General features: G+C 43.0%; 1 protein-coding gene across 2 annotated transcripts; it reads right to left on the reverse strand.

Moving 5' to 3' along the window:
- Positions 1-14123: 14123 nt before the first annotated feature.
- On the reverse strand, positions 14124-18412 carry LOC124214626 (uncharacterized). Of its 2 annotated transcripts, none has more exons than XM_046617083.2 (2): positions 17392-17453; positions 14124-17207 (listed from the first exon to the last, which is right to left on the reverse strand). In XM_046617083.2, exon 2 carries the CDS (start codon positions 17167-17169, stop codon positions 15526-15528), a length of 1644 nt encoding a protein of 547 aa, XP_046473039.1. In that variant the 5' UTR covers positions 17170-17207; positions 17392-17453; the 3' UTR covers positions 14124-15525. The 2 variants fall into 2 exon arrangements, with proteins under 2 accessions (XP_046473039.1, XP_046473040.1); XM_046617084.1 differs by having other exon boundaries at positions 17188-17207; positions 17392-18412.
- Positions 18413-22269: the final 3857 nt, after the last annotated feature.

Here is a 22269-nt window from a genome sequence, read left to right on the forward strand (position 1 = left end):
GCACCGTAAAAATTGTTTCGTTTGTCTAAGCCCAAAATCTCGTTCAATTTCATTGCATTCCATTTAATTTTCGATGGCTAGGTATCGATCGTGAGAATCCAGCTCCAAAATACCTTAGGGGGTATTCCAAATGCCTGGGACAAAAAAAGGAGGGATATATTTTCCGTTGGATCGATTTACCAACGTCAGCTGTTCTTCAGAGTCTGTCTGTCTATCTTGCGGGCATATTCGAGAATAGATGCTCTCTAATTAAACAAACCCTTCCCTCACCAATACTAATTCTTTCATCTCCGGCGTGTATGGGGGGATCTGATGGAAATCATAACGTGCAGATAGTGCGTTTAAGAGAGCGGGCTGGCAGTACGGGTGGGCACAGGCTACCCTCTGTTATGACGTTCACATCCTTCTGGCTCGGCGTCTCCCTTCCTCCCGAATCCTGGGCCAAGGATCCTTCTCTCTTTCAGCCCGAGGCCTGCCCCGTATCACCGCACCAGGACCACGCGGAGGGTGACACGTGTTTTTAATTTTAGGGTTATGTTAAACATCCCCTAAGCGTGCAGCGTAGAAAAAAAACGTGCCCAGCTCCGCCGATCGGCTCACTTGAAATATTTTTAATATCTTCTTGGGAGCCCATCAGGATTCCGATAAGACAGAGCTCGTGTGTGCGGTACGTTCCGAATGACCAGGCGCCGGGCATTAATCACTCCTAATACGTATCTGGGCCATTGTAACGCACGTGCATATTGTCGTACGTAACGTGTGCATAAGTCAACGAGGGAAATTACGCGTTAGTGGAAAATCCCAGACCTTTGCCCCCGCGGATATACCTACGTATGCAAAGACTTACAGCTACCGAGAAAGATAAATTCTACGGGGCAGGGGGGCGAAGGGGAGCCGGGCGGGGATTAAGAATATAAGCTTTAGAAAAAGGGTGCCGCCGTGAGGCAGGCATAAATTCTAATATGGGTACCGCGTATTATAATTGCGTGGCTCTTTTTCGCGCTGGCCAAGGGCTACAGGCCAAATTAGCGACGATCATTATTTATGTCGGGTTGCGGAGAAAAACCGCACCACACGAGGGAGGGGCTCCAAAATGTCCACTTATCGCCGCCACCTAACCAAGGTTTTCAGCTTCCTCCTCGACGGGGTCTAGATCACGCTTTACGACAATGCGTGGATAAGTTGATGATAACTTCAGCCTCGTCCGGACTCATTAGTCGTAAATATTTGTCAAACAGGGTCGAGGTTCCCAAGGAAGGAAGGCAGGAAGAAGAAGTCGACGCTGGGGGCCAAGCAGGAATGGGGTGGGAAGGAAGGATCAGCTACGTATATACGATAAGAAATGTAAACTGCAATGCAGGATGCATGGATGCCTGTCGAGAGGGTTCGGTAACGGCGAATTGTCGGCGGCTCGTCAAAGGATCATAATGTCAAAGATAGCACGGCGCTGGCCATGTGTTCGGGCCACCCTTCTTTCCCCGCAAACGCCAAACCACCACTTCCTTGCCCCCACCCATCGGTGAGGGGGCAAGGAAAAAAAAAAAAAAAAAAATGACACTGGCACTGCCTCTTACCTAGAAAGTTACGAGCACGTTAATTTGTACTCAAGAACGACTCGAACATGAACATCACGTGCTGTTAAGAAATTGGTATCCGAGATTTGATACCACTTGAAGCACATTATAGGCATGCGTCTGACATTTCCTTTCTGTATCCAACTCGGTAGACTAATGATCACATACGCGGCTGAAAAATATGTTTCATTCAAGTTCAATTTATTACATCTCTTTCGTTTATTCGATCATTATGCGACTGTTCATCTAGTGGTTAAGGTAAGCAGGCACCGCGATAGGTTGAAAGTGAAACGCGTGCTCCAATCATCGAAACGTATCACGCCAGTCATCGCAGATACGAGCGTTAATTAAAAGTCTCTAATTGGTACTCGAGCTCTTAGACCAAGGACGCTACGAATGCTGGATAATTATGAAAAATATGGTACGCATTGCGGTGCTGTCTAATACACCGTGTATACATGGCTGGGAAGTTCAGTTCATTCGGAATGATTTTCAACCGAGAAAGTAATCGCAAGCCCCGCGTGAAAGCGATCCGTTGTATTTCTAGTGTGTAATGCGCGGAAATACGTGCAACATTAAATCAAATTCAATTCGCATTCATACTGGCGGGGTGTGTATGGAGTGGCACCTGACAAACTCATTGGTCTGATAAATTGAATCATTCGCCGTTCAATTGCTTCGCTATATACCCACTCTACACCACGACGCAGGCGGATGCCTATACGCGTTGAATCTGCCACGCCGTCCGTCCCTCGCGTCGGCGTCAATATGTCGAAGCCTATTGTACGCTCTATGCACAGTCACGTATTACTCGCGATTTGTACCGTCTAACCGGCGTTTCACTCCGATTCAAAAGATCCCGTCATTCCTCCGATCCGCTTCTACAACCCGTGAACAGCGTGGAATGACGTGTTTAAAAAAAGGTGAGGTAGATGAGCATAATAGAGAGCTAAGAACTCAGCTAGGAATTCAATCTGAGTTTAAAAATAGCTTCACCTTTGTACAAATAGCTATAAATAGAAGTAAGCCAGTGTGCAGACTTACTATACGCTATATCTCGAAATAGGAAGCTGGCTTTTTGTGTAACTGTAGCTGTAACTGATATATATATATATATATATATATATATATATATATATATATATATATATATATATATATATATATGGAGCTTTTCGTGATAGACTTTCACGTTGGGTCCTGTAATTTGATTCGGATTGTTATTTTAATGATTTAATGTTTTAATGATGCTTAATGTTTTCTATGTAACCAGACATAAGTACTTTTATAATCCAGATTACATACCTCATGTCACCCAGATCCAGATTACGTATCTCATTGTTTACAACCATGCTTTAAAAATGATGCCAACTATTAGTTGACAAGTGTCTTCTGCATATGCTCAATTCCGGCGCTGCCGATCAACCCTTACAATTTCCACTCGAAGCAGTTTAATTGCAAAGCCATAGCCATTGCACATTTTTCACGAGATAATCGGCTCTGCGAGAAGATTTTCGTAGCTCGAAAAAACAATTTGCTCACTCCAAGCTCAGTGTATTTCTGGGTGATTCGCCCGGTATCCGTGAATGTCCGCTTATGCATGTGGAAACTATACACGTGCACGCAAACACGTTCTTCAACGGTTTAGTACCATATCGCCGATGAGTTTTGGCGGTGGTGGTGGTGCTCGTGTTGGTAGTAAACCGAAGCAGGGGGTTGTGATCGAGCCGGTGGTGGCGAGGCGTCGGCCGTGTGACGCGATCACACGGTGCGCGATATGTGAAATGGAGCAGGGTTCTGTCTCTGGTAATTATATGTATCCCATCTCGCCCTGTCCTACTCCATCCCTCGCCCCCCCCCCCCCCCCCCTCCGCCCTCCTTCATCCCTCGGCCACCCTCCGGGTGTCCGGGCCTGTCCTCGACGCCGTATCGCGTAGCGCCGCCGCCGGCGGCGACCGACCGATTCTACGCAAGTTCGCACGTACAATCACATGCACACATGGCCGCGGGACACTCCGTGCGTGACTACTTCCCGGCACGTGTGCGTTGCGGAACGCTGCAGCGTTATTGTTGTTCACGGCGCGTTCTGTCTCCTGGGCGAATCTCGACAGTGCCCCCAACTTCCGACTGCAAACCGGCTGTATGCCAAACCATTGGCAAATCACCCAGTCCACCATCGCCGTTCTGATTGCGAAATTCACACCGCGCTGATCGTTCTATGTCAGCGATGCAGCTGATTTCGTTTCAATCGCGGAGCTATTCCTGACGGGAAATCAAGGATCTGCTGTGTGAAATTTCCAACCTTCATCAGCCGTAAAGGTTGGAAAGTTATTTTTCATACAAGTCAAGATCTTCACCAGTTTTTAGCTTGAACTCTTATTCGCTTATTGCGATGTGCGATTTAAATTCCGTTTATGAGAAGTTCTCCACGAGTTGTATGAGAAGCTCAGAATACGAAGGAAATTGACTCCTCTACACTTCTCCCGTTCGCATTTCTGTTCTCCTTCAGCTCGGTGATCACGATTCGTTCCGCGGAAGGTGAAGAATCGTCGTCACTTCGAGCCGACACCCCAGACTTTTAGATGACACTGTCTTGTGATCGCGTAACAAAAGCGAAGTGCTCGAGTTTATTTCGTAACTGACCAATGCAACCTGCAGTCTTGTAAGAAAGTTATGCGGCAACTCTGCAACCAACGATGATTTTACAAGATTGTCCTAATCGAGGACACCGCATAATAGGTCCGAAATGCCATTCGTTTTCTACCTTCTCTGCAAGTGATACAAATTATTTATTGAACGAGGAGCCATTCAGCGGGAGAACTGTCCTGATAATTTGAAATGTTGAATTTTTAGCCATCTACCTATAAATTTTTTCGCCCGAAGATGTAGCGGCGCGGAAAGCTTCGGCGGTGGCCGCAGCGAATCCACCGTTGGTGTTTAGAGCGGACGAAGCGCATGAAACAATTGAGAATGACAAGAACACGAGGTAGACATTTTATCGTTGCAATCTGCAACACTTGGCACGACGCTGCTGCGTGGGTGTCGGTGCGGGATGCGTTTATATGCGTGCGGTCTGCAAAGGTGGGCGGGTTGGTCGAGGTGTCGGTGGACGATTCGACGCGTCGAATGCCTGGCGCCGGGTGCGTTAGGACACCGTATATTGCACAAATCACACGCGTTATTGACTGCTATTGTATTTGCACTGCAGGCAATATGTTGTCCAGACCGACCGGTGCGGATTTCGCTAATTCAAGAATTTCACGATCCCGCATAATTGTTGAGCCTGAATCAACCGCTCGGAATGCACACGCGCCTCGATTCAACGGTAATTTAATTAACTATAAATGCAACTCCGTAATGACTGACAAAATCATCTGTAATTACCATGACACACGTGTGTTGCATTCGGATCACGTAATTTCGGAGTTACAGGCTACAACAAGTCGACGCAACTCAGGGTCCGACTTGTCACTCGCAGTTTATCTTTGATTTAATCCAAGTTTAAATCAATCGAGGTAAAGCTAAACGCGTGAAAAATTAAACATTTCCGATGAGACGAACCTAGCTGCAAACACACGCTCTGCTACGGAATCTACGTGCACCGCAGACACCGTGCTAAACACGAAACAGGAATGCTTGCTGAAATTTACGTACCGGATGTTGGGCACCTAATAATGTTATTTGCGTTGTTTAAGCGCGAACGCGAAAGCGAGCTATGCGGCTATCTGCCACCGTCACCGCCAACCTCATAACATATAAATAATACGCAGTGCCATTTCCGATGCCGTACTTAGTTTATTATTCAGAATTTTTTAACCGGCCCGACGTCCGGCGTCGGTGCAGTGCAGCTAATACGTGCGGCAAGCCGGTGTCGTGGTAGTTGACACTCCTCGTGAATAACATGTACAAGATATTGTTTTTCCTGCGATATGCGAGTTTTCACTTTCTGTACTACGAAGGATGGCGTTTCCATGATTTTCTCGAATATCTTGTTTCACTTCACACAACGGCGGCGTGAAATGTTGCTCGCTTGAAGGGTCGAGCATTTGAATCGTAGCAACCGTCGGTTCACTGTTTTCCAGTAATGAGATCAATCGGCTCTCAGAGATTTTCAGGAGTATTGTACGTGAATATTGTTAATCCAGGATACTTTTTGAACATCGAATCAACGATAATCGTGTGAGCTCCGTGAAAACAGGAGCAATGGAATTGAACTTTGTGGTTTCACAGCTAGACCGGGGACCACTTTCTCAGCCATGAGTCCCTCGCAAGGAGTGCGTGAGAGAAGAAGACGGCGTCTAGACGGGAAACTGTGCAGCCAAGATCAGTGCGCGGCGCAGGATAAATCAATGTCAAGTGGGGCCCTAACCTGACTCAAGCGAACAAGTTCGGGCTTTCAAACGTAAAATATCTCGAGAAACTGTCTGTCGTACCGAGTGCTGCTGGACGGTTGCCTCTTCAGGTTTCAAGTGGACCGTCTCCCCGCATGTTTACGCATTGTCAGCAATCGTTGTGTGCGCCTGCACCAGCGACGGCGATACGGACGACAAATTATACACGATTTGTTTAAACTCGTTAAACTCGCGAGTCAAGTTGGTCGGTAGTTGACGAGGGGAGTGTTTACGCGCTACCTTGTAAATTAGTCACTGCATGTATACCGCGATCCTCTCGCCGGGCTTAAATCCCTTCTCTAAGTCCTGGAAATCATCACTGTACGCATCGGATGCAATGCAGAATCACGCCTTGATCCGGAAAATTCCATACTTCCCTTTCATCACAAAAGCTATTGCATACGCTTCTGTTGAGGTGAAGTGATACTTGCGGAAAAAAGCAGAAACAAATTGTCGATGCCACTCACCATCGATAACATACTTCTGATTACATTTTGAGCTTTTACAAAACGTTGCGCTTTCAGTTCCAACCAGTTTCTGAACAGAATAATTTCTGTATTATACGTACTCTGAATTCGTCTCCGGAATGGTAACATTCCACACCTTTTAAACGAATAATTGAACGAAAGCGTCTTCCTATCGATCATTCATCCTGACTAGCAGGATCTTTGGAAACAAGGTGTGACGCTGCGACTGGCTAGAAAGTAATTTCCCAGACTTCCTCTCTTCCACTGGCCTACCGTACAACAGAAAGTTGAAAGAAAATGAACCAAACGAAAAGCTTGGTCGACTCAGGACCCCGTCAATAGACTCATTGTCACTAATCTTCGAGGACTTCGGAGGCCGCCGTTGTATACTTGTAGTCGTTTCTCTGCTGGAGAGAGCGCCGTTGCAGGCATTCGAACTACGAAGTGTAGTGCACGGCACTCGCCTCGACTCGGGCGTCCCACAGAGAGCAGAGAGACGAAAGGGAAGGCCGGAGAGGCGTCTGGGCGCCAGTCTGGTTGCCACGGGAAATTGGGTTTGGGGCGCCGCGACGGGGACAGTAGGCCACTGGACCACTCTCGGCCAAGCTGCACTCCAACTCATCGCTGGATAAAACTAGCGTACGAATCCAGACCCGGTTGGGGTAGGCCCTGCACACACCGCGTGCACTGCCCGTTCTTTCCCATTGTGTTCCGTTACGCTCCTGGCCTCTGTATTTGGCCCATTGATCTATGGTCGCGTCTCAGTCTTCCTTTACTCAAGATTCAAGGGTATCGGTATCCACATTGTGCACGAAGAGAATGTTTTGGCAGTTTAATTTTACTCCGGAAAAACTTGACCAACTTGACGCGTAAAATCATTTTTTATCCGCATATACCGATGCGTGAGAAATGCTTGTCAATCTGTTCAACCAGAATGAAATGGAAACAGATACTGAATTACAATTATTTGTACCTACTTATGTACAAACTTATCGACGATTGTGTGACATTATTCAGTGCTTGTTGTATTCTGCGATACGTACGGTAATATTTCGGCAATACACGAAATCATTGAGGGTAATTGTGACCGCTGGGATTATCGGACAAATCTCAATGGCACTTGGCATAGCGTAATTGATCGCGTAGCACGTGTCGCCAGTCTGCGGAATTGGCCTCCCCCGCTTACCTCTCTGCAATATCTGCATTATCGATACAATTCGCAACACTGCGATCGAGGGACATAAATTACCAGTATGCTCTGTTCGTTGTTTTTTAGAATCGGTTGACAATGAATTATATCTGCAATGTAGGGTAGGATGTATCATCATTACAGGATTTGTAACTAATGATTTGCTACAGGGGAAACAATAGCATGGGGTATTTTCCTCCGATTGCGTATACTAACTGTTTTTCATAATTAATGACCGTTTACCTATCATCACAACTGTATTCATTTTTCAAGTAGATACGATGGTGGATTAGGATTTGCAGGTTGTGAAAAGCGATGAAGTTGGAGATGGAGGATGGAGCATTTTCATTCGTGGGTGAATCGTGTAGGGAATTAATCTGTTTCCAATTAGTCAAAATTCTGAAGTCCCATTTTAATTGCATCTGACGGTTTAAGCGCGAAGACACATTGGCGCTGTCGCCCAGGTAGAGGCACTTCTGACAATCATGCAGTTAGTCACTCGACACTCCCTGCTGACTGTTGTAAAGCGGTGTCACTATCTCACGGACGTCGCGACGCCCCGTGTAAAAAGCATCCGCGTATCGGATCCCGAGTGCCTGCATACCTACCCTGAGCCGGTGAGTTGCGAGCGTATTACCGATTCACAAGTCACATAAATGATTCGTTCAATCCTATGCCTGAATTAATAAACACAAAACAGATTGCTACCGCCGACCGTCCTGACTAATGACGTATTTACCTTTTTGAGTTCTCTTCCCGCCTTCCCCCTCCTCTCTGTATGGCAGTAAATACGCGATGCAGTTCATTAAAATTTACTTTATGAACTCGAGCGTTGGCGCGTTCACTGTGCGCATAATAAAACCATGTTTCAATAGAGAAAATGTTACGCGTATACCTCAATAATAGCTGATTGCACTTTCTGTTGCAGTGAATTACAAGAAGAGAAATAAACGAATACAAAAGAAATTTTTTTTTAACAAAGGTGAACAACTAGCATCTTCACGCGTCGCTAGCTTCGTACCACGCATCGTTCGAATTGAATAAAACATATTTTGATGGTGAATCAAGGGTTGACTTTGTCTAAAAATCGTTAATACTCGTATTCGCTTACCTATATACACGTATGTATAATGCGGGTACGAATGAGTGTTTTTGTTTTATTCAAATTTTTTAGTATCAGAGAGCGAGCTTTCGGAGACGTGACAGATAAATCAAAAGTATAAAGTGGCCGGTACACAATTTTGGCATATTTATGCGGACAATTTAGTGATACACATGCGTGATAGTCGATATTTCCATCAAAAGCATACCTACCTAGGACTCGTTCCCGGTCACGCCCACGATTCCCAACGATGCTTTATGATATTTTGGGGCGGGTTTGACAGCCAGGCACCGACCAGTTGTTGCTATTTATTCCCACATTACGTTGCTCTGTTACTGCGTTTCGAGTGTCACCACGTAATTTGCATTATAAGTGCCAATGTTGTCATCATGCTCGTCCATATTACCCGCTCATCCCCGCGGTTGACCAGTGCCGTGGAATTATCGTTTTATGACCAAGATCAACCGAACCGTTGACGCTGCAGTGGAAATGAGCAAACGTGCCAACCTTATCATAATTTATTGTCCCCGTTTCATGTTATTATTACATTTGAACTTCTTTTTCGCATAATATCCTTTTTTCTATTCAGCATCCGTGATACTCCAAGGAGGTACAGAACTAGGTGCGCAGTTCCAAATGTGAGCACAATTGATATCGTTTAATTGTTTTACCCCATTTGTAGAATTGGGAACTGAATTTCAGGGATTTATGTTGAATAGCCAAACATTGGAGGAAATTGAGTTGATCAATGAAAAAGTTGAAAATTGATAGGCATAGGAAGTGAATAGAGAAAAAAATAAATGGAGATGGTATCTTTCGAGCTATGAAACTGCCAACGACCTGGTACAACTTGCTGTTAACATTATGCTTACCGTATCACGATATTTCGAGTGAATTTGAACATTGCAAACCAGCGTGCGGAGAATGAACGCGTCGAGAGAGAAAGAGAGATAGAGCGAAAGGGTGAGGGAAAAGAAGATGGACTACGCGATGACCGTGGTCAGTGGTAAAAAAGAGACTCCGATGAAGGCACTCGAAAAGCCCACAAGCTGGCAAATGACCCCAAACAAATTTCCGGACACTGTTGAGCACTCTGCCGTTACAGGTGAGGCAATAAATTTCTCATCCGTTTGCCAAAATTTCAAAGTATTGAATTGGTATGTTTCGAATAAGAATCAGACGCGATCCGCGCTCTTCGCAATTGCCGATCTTGAATTTGAATTTCCAGCTACTCAAGTATATAGATGGATAGAACGTCTAAATCCGGCGAAGAAATTGCAGGTGGTATTCGCAAAACAAAGCAAGCCCGCGTTTGGATCGACGATTTGTTGAAATTTATCAGGCGCTGCTCGCAATTAGGCAAATAACCAGCCTAACGGAATAGAAACGGAAAGGATGCTTCGCGAGAATGGAAAATGGGGTGCAGGAAGGGCGTAACGACAAACAATCTCTCTCTCAACGGCAACAGAGTTTCATTTCATTTGTTCATCCCTCGAATTTTCCACCCCCTCCTCGCCCGCCTCTTGCCCTCTTGCCCTCTTGCCATCCTGCCACTCTTCCTTCCGTGTCTCGAACACCCTCTAATTTGCCAGTGTGCCCACGCCACCCCGTGCCTATCAAACCACCCACCCACCCAACCTTGTGCCACCCCCGTATCGTTGCGCTGACACACCGAGCCGTGATTTGGGTATCTCGAGGCTCCGATTGGTCGCTTCGTTTCGTACCAGCTCTGAAATCAGTTCTCCGGAATTGGCTGTGAGCCAGATTGATCATCTTCGTTCTTACGCGTTAGTATATAAACACACACACACACACACCCAATTTGTGGTACCTGAGCGGTGAGATAATGAGGGGAGTTAGTGCACGGTCTCAGAGACGCGGCAAATATCTTGGAGATTTCGATCTAAAGTACAGCTAATGAATGAACGTGTATTATAGTTGCAATAAAATGGCAGATAATAATAATTGTAGTTTTTACGAGGTCGTCTCGCGCCGTCGAGAATTCTTCGGGCAACGACCGCGCGGCGGAGATAAAGATTTCAATTCCAGGAATGAAAATCATTGATCAATTTAACAATTGACCTGAAATTCCCAGCCATAACGAACCGCCGCAGTCTTATACCTCCCACGCGAAACAACGATCGACGTATTTTCAGTCGCGTTTATACCGACCGACGGATTCGTCCCGTCACTAGTTCGTTCTCCTTTTCTCCATATCTCGTCCTTCTTTACATTCTTCACCCAGCGTTTATTCCTCGCGCTCTACCTCTGTCGGTGTACTCTATACTTTTCATTTCCGGACTGGTGCGTAGGATCGCGTGTTCAACGTCTACGGCCACACGGTTGTTAATCGTATCTTCATTCGAGAAAGATGCAATCAACTCGGAGACACGATCAGGATGGCTCTTCGTGCCTTCGCCTTGTGTCATTATACCTCGATCCGTACATTGACGCCTCTTGTGTTCTCGCGCTGATGAAATTTCTAAACGATCCTAGTTGCGGGAACTTGAAAATGTGCACAGCATACGTAAAGCAATCCTTTGTGTGGTTTAAACGTCAGTTAGTTATATTACAATACTGTCTGGTGATTGCAACGATGAGTCGTTTGTTGTACCGCTGTATACCTATCGTCGTAGTATTCGGCTTGCAATAGTTTTTGCTGAAAGCACCGATATAAAAATGATTGATGCCCGTTATTGCAACAACTGGGTAAGTATTACTCGGAGTGCATATCCTTGAAGATATAATGTAACAACGTGGGTTTTTCCCTTTGTTCAAAAGCAGTGGAGTGAAACGAGGAGAACGACAATAGAGCATGCACACCGAGTACCAACTTATCGACACAAATTAATAGAAGTGTGAGGGAACAGCTGAATATTAATAACCGGTCGAAGGTTTTTGCTCGAGTCGAAATATTCGGAATCTTCTTTCGCATATCAAACGTCGTCGCTTCACTGAGCTCGGAACTTATTACGAGCCTGTCGGCGCTTTGTGCCCACAATCGTAAGATCACTTGCAGTTCTTTTTGATTCTCTCCGTTTTTTTGTTCCTTCTTCGCCACTTTTTCTTCGTAGTAGGCGGTTAAGTCAGAAGAACTGCAATTGATGCGGCCGACGACTGAGATACACTGCTGTGAACCGACCGAAGACGAGTTTACGGAGCTGAGGGAGTGGGAAATGAATAATTAGTCACGCGGATTCACTGCCATTTCTCAGCTCTCGTATACGCATGCATTCCGAACGAAGTAGTACATCGACACCACGGCTTATACTTATATTATAACGGTTGCGTTAATTTACGAAAAATGGAAGCCGGTGTGAGGTTAAACTTCTGATAACTTTTGTGACTCAAATTTGCGAAATAGACTTTTCAGCGAGTCAAAGCTGATCTGGGCCTTGTCCCCTGCTTACAGCCGCTGGGGAAAAGATTAAAAATCTTGCTTTTTCTTTCGGTATTTTTTGATCGCAAAGTGGATCACTACGGCGGGTATAGCGGAAGACATGTGCATAACAAGACACACGATGTCGAAGTGGCTGCTCTGCGAGTGGCTATTGAAATTCCGAGTCCTGAAGCGGGCGGCGTGCGGCGCAGAGATATTGGAGGCAATGAGGCGGGCCACTTTTAACAAGACGACTCCACTCCAGGAGCCCGATATCCTCGATGCTCCGTTGTTATAGAATCCTATAAAATTACGAACCGCCCCTTGTCAGCGTGACGTCACTGATCCCAATTTACAAACGAGAGAAGGTTATAGACCACTTCCCGACCTCGTCCGCCTCTTCTTGTACATTTCGTTATGCGTACACCTACGGATGCTTTTGACGGCTGCATTTCCGCTCCATAATTTTCACGATTCTCCTAAACCAGGGTTCACGTTTTTCACGGATCGTATCGATCAACGGCGCCCTGCTTCATTTTCCGGGAAAACGGAAGACTCGTTCGACGATCTGCTGCGGATCGCGTTGAAGAGATTCCTGCGGTTTTGGGTGAGTCGATTTTGTATCCTCTATCGGTCACCGTTCTGAAGTCGAGGACCCGGAGGGGGGCGTACAAGGCGTGCGTATTCTACGGCCGCAAAGTGCCCGGAGGCGAGCGACGCGAGTTCCCTCGACGCAACTTACTACGATTTTATTCGTTTTTACATACGGCCCGGTACGCGATAAGAAAATAACCGCGATATTTTACCTTTTTATACGACTGTTTTGCCTTGAGGTGTCGGCCGACTCCCGTTCCTCCCGCGTGGGAATATCAACTACAGGGATTTCACGTATGCCACTGATATGCGAAATAAGTAGCCTCGAGCGGCCTTCCTTCCGGCACGCTTTATTGACCTCAATCCCTCCCCCATTCCCGGTACCATCGACTCTCCTTCTTCGCCATCCCCAGCTTCGAATCTTCCCATGTAATACGCCCTCGTTCAAGCGTGCGGATAGGTGTGCTGAATGTATCATTTACAAGGTCCACCTGAGCCCTTGTTGGGCAAAATTATATTCATACAGTGTAAATGAATATCAAAACTTTATGAAACTTAACAGCAGTAGCTGATTCGATTATGAGGATGCAAATTGATATTGTCAGTCTCGTTTATAATTCTTGTGGCCCCTTATTTTTTCAGAAAAGAAGTAAGCCTCCGTTGTGTAGATGCCCAGGCATGCGTCGTATTGGAGTTAGAAGTGGCCTGATTAAGGTTCATATGATGTTGAAACATTGCAGATCGTACCGAGACATTGTTGCCCTGTCAGGCTTTCAAATTGTACAGGCAATTGTTAGTCTGAAAATTCGACTACTTAAGCTTATCTTGAATTAAGTCAAGTCAATGCGCGTTGCAATTCACCTTGCGCCGTAAACTTATCCTCTTGGCACTCTTCAGCACAGTAATCAATTTAATGGTTCGCCAGACGATTACTAAGACGACGAGTGCCTACCAGATGTAACAACTGCTCCTCGAAATTAAAACAACTGGAGGAAGTATTTAAAGGTGATGTCGAACGTTCAGTCAAAAAATCTTAGGTGAAAAATGTCCGCTAATAAGTGCATTTGCGTAGCCGGCTCTAATATGAGTATATTCTGGGTTACTGTTTTAACTGTTGTCAGTCAACGGGAATAAGTTATTTTTGTTCCCTGATTCATCGTCCGTTTTTAAATACCAATTTATCCAGTCTTCTACTTTAGATGCCATGAAAACATACTTTATATTATATCTCTCCCAAATTCAAACTGTGTAGACCTTTTCGTCTGAGTCATAATTGTAGCTGAAGTGGTGAATGCCTCAAGCACTGTAAAAGAAAAATTGAGGGTGAACGGTTTGGATTTGTCGTTGGTGAGCCGTAAATGATGATCAAGGATGACGAACAATTTACATATGTATAATTTTTATTCGTTGCTTATCAATCATCATATATAGTGAGCATACAGGTGATATCTGTTTTAAAATACTATGGTTCTTTATGCGTCTTTCAAGCATGTGCAATCAACTTTTTGAGTTAACGTACAATTTACGAAGTAACACGACTTCACCGGAATTTAGTCGATTGGACATTAGAAATACCTCAAGTCTGTTTGAGATGTTAGAAATATTGTAATTCCGTAATGCGCTGTATTTTAAGGATGTAAAGGCGTATAGGTCGAAATCATGCTAGATCAATGAAAATTATACAAATTGTTCTCAATTTTATTTTAAACACCTATAAGACTATAGTAGGTATGCAATATTACATAGATATGCTCCTCAACGCTCGAAATTAAGTCGAACAAATATTTTATTACACACATAAGTCCTTGAAAACTAGATAGATCCTGATCACTCTCGGTTGAAATTGGTCTGTCAGTGATTACGGATATATCATTTAAGTTCGAACTGCTTATCAAGTGATTTTCAGATCAGAATGATTCTAGAAATTATAAAATATGACTTTCGATATTTCTTGAAAATTGCTTTCATCGCATTTCCATGCTGTAATAGTTTACAGTTAACAGTGATTTGTGTCATTGGATAATCATTTATTGATAAAGCGGAAATACCTGTCCAATTTGACAAGTATTAATATACAGAAAATGTGAAGAATGTAATAATCCAAGATTTGGTTGTTTTAATATCTCTTTTCCCATTCATCTAATAGCTTGGCTGTAACACAAGAATATTCGTGAGGTACGACAGACTTTAATTAAATCTAATTTATGGGATCAACTAAATTATTCATCTCAATTCAAAAGAAATAGTTGAGTTACAAACGTAGGTTTGTTTTGCTGAACTGGTTGAAGTTTTTTACAGTACAACGGAATCCACCTGTATATCTTTCGCAAGCGTTGCCTGAATTGCCTGTGCTACAGTTAAGTTAACAAATGCAAACGGAGATCAACGATAAATTATTTTATTGTAAAAGTTGAAAACGAATTGTTTCGTTATTGTAACGTAAATGGAAATGAGTATGAACTGCACACGTGGGTGTGGAAGAAGGATATGTATTTCAAACCCTAATAGTACCGAAGGTATCTACACTGTTCTCAATTTCATTTTGAGTGAAGATCGCGGAAAGGTCTAAAATTTGAACATCTTGTTCCACCCCATCAGTTTTACCCTTTAATATAAAATATCCTACTATGACGATAATTTTTATAGGAAGAAACGAATTATATTCAAAAATTTCGAGATCAGTGAAAGAAGAATTTTTGAAAAAATCGCATGAAATGAATGTTTAATTTAATGAATTGAACATTTTAATATGAATTGAATTAGAATATCTATATCGAATGCAGGTATGTTAATTGTTTGATACACTGCATTGGGAGTGGATTATACGCTCTAACACGAATGAGCTGTAGTTTTCGCATTACACATTACGTCAGCCGTAAACGCCAAGAGAATATCGTCGAAGAAAGAGTTAGTAACAGGTTTGAATAGCTGCTTTGAGGTTGTCCCTTGGTATTCTATTGAAATTGAATTGTTCGTAGATTGAAAATAGTACTTCATGTAATTGACCATAGTTTCAATTACATTGCTGCATATATTACGTAATGTGAATATCGTATTATTAAGTTCGTATCTCATTTCAGTATTGTTCTGTTGGTGTGCTATTTTCATTAACGGTACATACCAACTATCAATCACAGCATGACTTAAACAGACTGCTGTATCTTTCATGATATCCATTTCCTGCAAGATTCCGGACAATTCATTTTGTTGGATTGTTCTTAATATAGTAAACAAACTCCCAACCATTGAATTGAGCGCAGCGTATGTTGAGCCCTGAACGGTCGCTACGCTCGAAGAAGTTTCGGGGATGACTGTTTTCATTGTGTAATATGCACATTCGGTTAGTACCCTGAAGAACGTGTACGTCACATTTGCAGCACTGTCGATCATATCGGTTCCACTGTAATTCGCGCTGCAGGCATTTTTACGGATTTCGTTGAAAAAAACATCAAACCCTTTGTCGACAGCAGCGTGAGCTTTCTGACGTTGCATTTCTATTAGAGAAAAACCATCCGAAATTTTGGATTTTCGAATGAGACTGACTACTACGCGCAATTGTATAGCCTGGTACGTGAAAGATATTCGATATTTCACATTGGTGTTGCACCCAAGTCGGAGGTTATTGAGAAGAATCACACTTCTGCTGCTTGAAATTCTGCTCGACGGGGAAATCTGCCCAGCGAGAATTCTGATGGCGTCGAATATGTTCTTACATGAATCTTGACTTCTTTCTAATGATTTTTTCAAACATTGTTTCATAATCGCGTCCACTCGAACATCTTTCATATTGACATTTCCAATAAATTCGTGAACCTTTGTAACCGCAGCTGTGTAGTTGGAAGCTGATTGCTTCTCCATCTCTTCAATTTTAGCCTGAAATCCTTTACAATCTCGACATTGCGCCAATTGGCATGCCTCGAAGACAATCTCAATCGATTTTCTAACACAGCCGATAATTTCTGTCCGTGCGGATTGGGATGTCCATGAAGCTCCAATTTTAAAAAATGAGCTGAAAGTAATGTCTAATGCACCTATGAGATGGTTTACCGTTTCATTCACAGCATCCGTATAATTTGCGATGGAATAATTGGACGACGAATAATTACCAGAATTAATGTTGTTCAAGGCGGTAGATATTTTATCGAAAATAATTCGGACAGCATCGCTCATTCTTGAATTAGTTAGTGGTTCGTTCATTTGAATCTGAGACATATTCATTGTGCTTTGACGATCCTTGGTCGAAGTATATACAGCAAGCAATCGCAGCGTATTGAACCAGGATTCAGACAGGGTTACCCATCCTGAGGATGCATTTACACGGCACCGATCGATCAAAGATTGACTATCATTACATCCATGCCCGGTTCCTTTCATAGTGCCAAGCAGGGTCTCAAGTCCATTGAAAACAGGATCTATTGCCCATTGGGCATGCTCAATTGCACTGATTTGACATTTCTTTAAGAGATCACCCATATAGTCTGTGGATGTTTGATCGTTTGTAATTACCCTGTCTAAAATTTCATACCGATTTTTTATTTCAGACAAAGATAAGCTTCTGTAGGTATCATGTAAATTTTGCAGCACGGAATCACTTGTAGATTTGCTGAATCTTATTTCGTCAAAAATGTAGCTGCATACTTGATTCACTGATTCGGATATTGAAAACCGGGTAGCTATAGCAGTCGATGCAGTTACCTTATTTATTGATGAGGTTACATGTTCAAGCACATCATACGCTGCATTGTAGTAGGATTTTGCTTTCTCTTCGGCCATGTCGAATTTGCAGCATTCACATCCAGTATTATTGTCAACCATTCCACAAACTGATTTTAGTTTGAAATCCATTGCATCGAACTCCGTTTTAAGACCTGCTTCTATGTAATTCAGCATCGTGTCTTGGCCCGTTTGTATAAGAATGATTAGTTCCAGTAAACTATCAAAATTTTTTTCGGCCTTGCTAGAAGCCCAAAATTCAACTATACCGTACAGAATATATATTTCACTTCTAAACAACTTGAGTGTATTATTCATTCTTTCGTACAACGCGCAGAGATAATTCTCACTATCAGAGGCAGATCCGGTAAAGGCCTCGAGCATGATCAAACTTCCGCTATAAAATCCTTTAATTGCTGTCACGCAGCCGTCAATTGCTTTGGTTTCGGTATGATTAATAAAAAATTCCATTCCAGGTTGGAGTGCCTGGTAATTTTGCATTCTCATGTAAAGGCTCTTGACGACAGTAGTGACTCCAGATGTAATGGAATTCTGCCTTTTTTTAATGTTATCCATAATTTGGGAATTATTCATACTGTCCTGGTTATTGCACCGGACATTTGATATTTCCGTAAATGTTTCAATAAGTTCATTAATGACTTCACGCACCCCAAATTTTATGATGTATTTGCTCATTTCAGGTGTCGCAGAAGGCTCTATCTCAGCAAATGCATCGTTAATTAAATACAATGCCTCCAAATTTCCACTATTCATTGCATCTTTGAGTTGCATTAATTCATAGCCGATATCGTGACAAGGATCTCTTCCCTCAATAAGGGCAATAATTGCAGACGCCATGAAAATGAAAGGTTTCCCGTTGGCAATGCGAAATTTCTCTTCCGAGATCTCCTTGTAATTTTTAAGTCCACACCAGTTAGGCGATTGTCCAGGCGATGATAACACTCCGAGACAGCATTGTGCTGCCATTGCGAGCATCACTTTAAAGATACGACGGTTTTCCATTTTTTTCGGAATCTGACTCTTTAATGCCGAACCTTGCTTATATATAGCTCTGTGTTCTAAATTTGAATTACTTCATATTGATACAATTGGTGTATAATTCGTTGTCAAATTGTGTACACAAGTAGGTCGATATTCGATGGTGTTGCAATTGCATACATACACTTTGGATATTTTAATGATTATCATGTGAACGTTACCTGTCGATGTGGCACTCGTCGCGCAACCCAGTTTAATTTTCACTCAAAGCATATTCGCAAGCTATAAATATACGAACACAAAAAAACTGTAAATTATTACTTTATTTTTTCTTGAATAAAGCTGACTGTTGATACAATTTCCAATGGAGTTTACGCATCTGTAATAACTTTCATTGTATCACCATCATTTTGTCATACGATATCGGCAGCGGTAAACGCGCGCCAATTCCATATTTTTATAATGCGGATTTCTTGCAATATTTACATATTTATTGCAGTGGATGAAGATTTCAACAAGACAAAGAACAATAATCTATACTCAAGAAAAAAGGTAATCTATCGCCAACTACCCGGCACTTGGACGGCAGGTGTACTTTGTTGACCCTCTTAAGCATTCGCTCAAATTAAAACATACATCTGTCCAAACTAATAACTCACACTTGTCACAAAGTCTGAGTTGTTTTTCACTATGACTGTTTGCAAAAGAGGCAGACATTGCATTACTAATCATCTTATATGGAATCGCTTGAACTGGTCAATCACCCGCGGTATCATCAAATTCAATACGTCTTTCCCACACGCTCCAGTTACTATTATTTGAACACGCTAATATTTTTGGTAGACAGGTGTTCAATATTGACAAGCAACAATATACAAAAGTCAACCATGTGTTAAAAAAGTTGGATAGGTTAGTGGTGTTGTTTTAAATTTCTGTTTCATCACTTCCATCGCAAATTACTTGCACCACGATTAATAGCTGTTTGATGAAACAATTTCAAACGGATAGGAGAAAAGTTGAAAACAAGTAATTAATCTGGCTGAATATGTTGGGCGAGCCAACGAACTTCCCGCTTGTTTCATAGTTTCGTTAGTGAGATTTCATAATTTGACCTTTTTCTTCAATTTTGGTATCGAAACAACTTAAAAACCACTGAACGAAACATATACAAAATCTAACAAGTTCTGAAATTGGTTGATCCGTGCTCGAGATGTCGTCGGTCAACAAGTTGATTACGGAGCATGAGCATATTTCTATCTGAGAATGGTCGGAGGTGATTCTTTGGACCTTGAAATGTGGAGATGGATTGGAAATTTCAAAACTTCACTTACACGGTGAGCAGTTATACAATAACTCTCCTTATTTTCTTTTTCCTCCGAAAGAAAGAGGAACGGAAAGTGAAGATACCAGATTTCTTATTAGCATGAAGAAAATGAGAAAGCAACAGTGCTATATAAAGTAAGAAAAACTGCGTCACCGCGTCAATCTCCATCCGTGGAAATACCGGTATTATAAACTCTGAACGAATAAAATACACTATGATTTTAAGGCAGCATGTAAGAAATATAAAGATGAATAACAAAATACATTTATAGTAACTGATGTATCTCACGGGGAAGATTCGACCAGTGCAGTGCTTCACAGATAAATCTGCAGTGTGAATAAAATTTCTAAATGAAAATGATGTACAACACGCTGAATAATAGCATACGGCTTACACAGTTTCTCGTTACATTGAAATGCGTCAACATCGACGTTGCAGCGCTGCAGCGTACAGAAATGAACGAAATAAGCAACGGGCCAAAAGCTATCTCCTTTTTGTGATGGCCTCCGTTTCTCTGCCGACAAGAAATCCCGCAGTCCCAGACTATCTCGTATTGCTGCCAGACCTTTCTGCCCTTTGCGAACTCACCCCTTTCTCTTCCGCAGGCGCGGTGGTTCGGGGAGAATACTGCCAACATCTCCGGTCGAATCACATTACGTATTATTGCTTATTGTTCGGCAGTCACTAGTCGGTCAGATCCTACCATCGCCTTCGACCACAGCGCATCCCCGAGTTACAGGATGTAACTTGTAACTTAATTTTTTCAGATACTTACCCAGCGGTGGCCAAATTACAACAATGCGTTCAAAGATTTTTAATCCGTTATTGTTACATTACGAAAAACCAGCCGTTTTGTCATGGCACGCCTGTCTTGGAAATAATATTTGTATTTTAACCACCGCATGATTGCTCTTCTGTTCACTTCCCTGCGTGTATACAGAGATTGGCTGACTATGATTACTTTTGCCAGAATTTACATCACTTCGGTTCTGTAACGTGCATTGATTTTTACACCTTTATAAATTGTAGTTAAATGTGTACTGGGTTGCACTGATATAGATTTCATTGCTCGATAGAATGAGTCGCTGGCTGAAGACTATGGACAAAGTACAAATATCAATAGTATTAAAGAAAGCGAAAAGTATGTAATTGAGTTTATAGCACATATTTAAGTGGAACCATAATACGATCTATGTAAAAAAGCAAAGACTCGGAGACTGCACGAAACTAGCGAGTTTTTAATTTTTTTACGTTTTGGCATTAGTAACGCTTGATTCAGCACTTGCTGCTCGGACAGTTTCATTTGTTTTGCACAGTGAAATGCGTAGTTTTAAAGGGAGAAAATTCTGCGACAAATTGTTTCAAAGATGGCGTTGATGCGGAAAGAGGGTTTACACCGATACCTGGTTGAGTTGGTAACAAACTTAATAGGATCCCGGAGAGACGAGGCTAGAATATATTTGACGAGGAAAATTCCATGGCAAGATTCAAGAAATGCCGCTGGTCTAAATCAGGGGGTAAATGACACGCGAAATATAATCCATAGCTTCACCCAACTCCTGAACGTACCTTGGACCCCTTTATTCTGATAATATAACTCCTTACGCTCTCTCTGTCTACGTCAATCCCACGGACCCCCGTCTTTGTCGCGTTCAAATTGTGCGTAACTATGACAATAGTTCGGTCGAATTGGAGGAATTAATGAAAGCCGGAGAGAACTGAAGGCTGAAGGCCTCCCTTCCTAGATTCCACCATTGTCGCTGGAGGAGCAGCTAATCGTGACAAATACTGATCCAGGATTGCCGAATTATAAACTAATGTCTCGCGCAAACTTTGCCGAATGGAACCCCTTCCATCCTTCCTGCCTTCCTGCCTGATTCTCGTCTCTTACGGCTTCTCTTCAAACCTCGAGCACACTTATGAAAGCTAGGGATGAATCGCTCTTAATAGAATAGCCCGGGAAACGGAATATCTCTTTGACGTCTTTCTCCATTAGTTATCCCCTACCCAGTGGTTGTCAAATTACAAATCTGTCGCGCATTCGTTAAATCGTCCCTTTTTTTCAACATATCCTACATCACTCACGCTAGTTAAGGTTCGCCGTAATAATCGATTAACGGTTCAGCATATATGTAGTTGGAAATGTGGACGTTGCCGTACATTAGATTGCGAACGTGATGCAAGCAACGGTTCATCAGTTGAGTCTCGCGGATAAATTTCCGCGCTGCCGAGCTGAGAGGTCGAAGGTCTGGGCGAGGATGGGTTTCTGGCATCAACGGACTACCGGGAAGTAAAACAGCCGCCCAGTCAGCCCAGGCAATGCTCAAGTCGAGAAGGGAGGCAAGGAAATTGGATGATATTTCCCGCAACGATCAAATCTTATTGCCAATTGAAAGAGGAAACTTCGCGGTACATTTGCCGCGTGGAATTACCAGCCTCCAGAGGTGAGTCGGTGAAAATGGCCTTCAAGATCCACCCCTGAGAAAACCGCTGGCCACTAGCTACCATGCCCCAATAATGAGCATGTGGCGCTACTC

The sequence above is a fragment of the Neodiprion pinetum genome, chromosome 3 (assembly GCF_021155775.2).
Source record: "Neodiprion pinetum isolate iyNeoPine1 chromosome 3, iyNeoPine1.2, whole genome shotgun sequence".
NCBI lineage: Eukaryota > Metazoa > Arthropoda > Insecta > Hymenoptera > Diprionidae > Neodiprion > Neodiprion pinetum.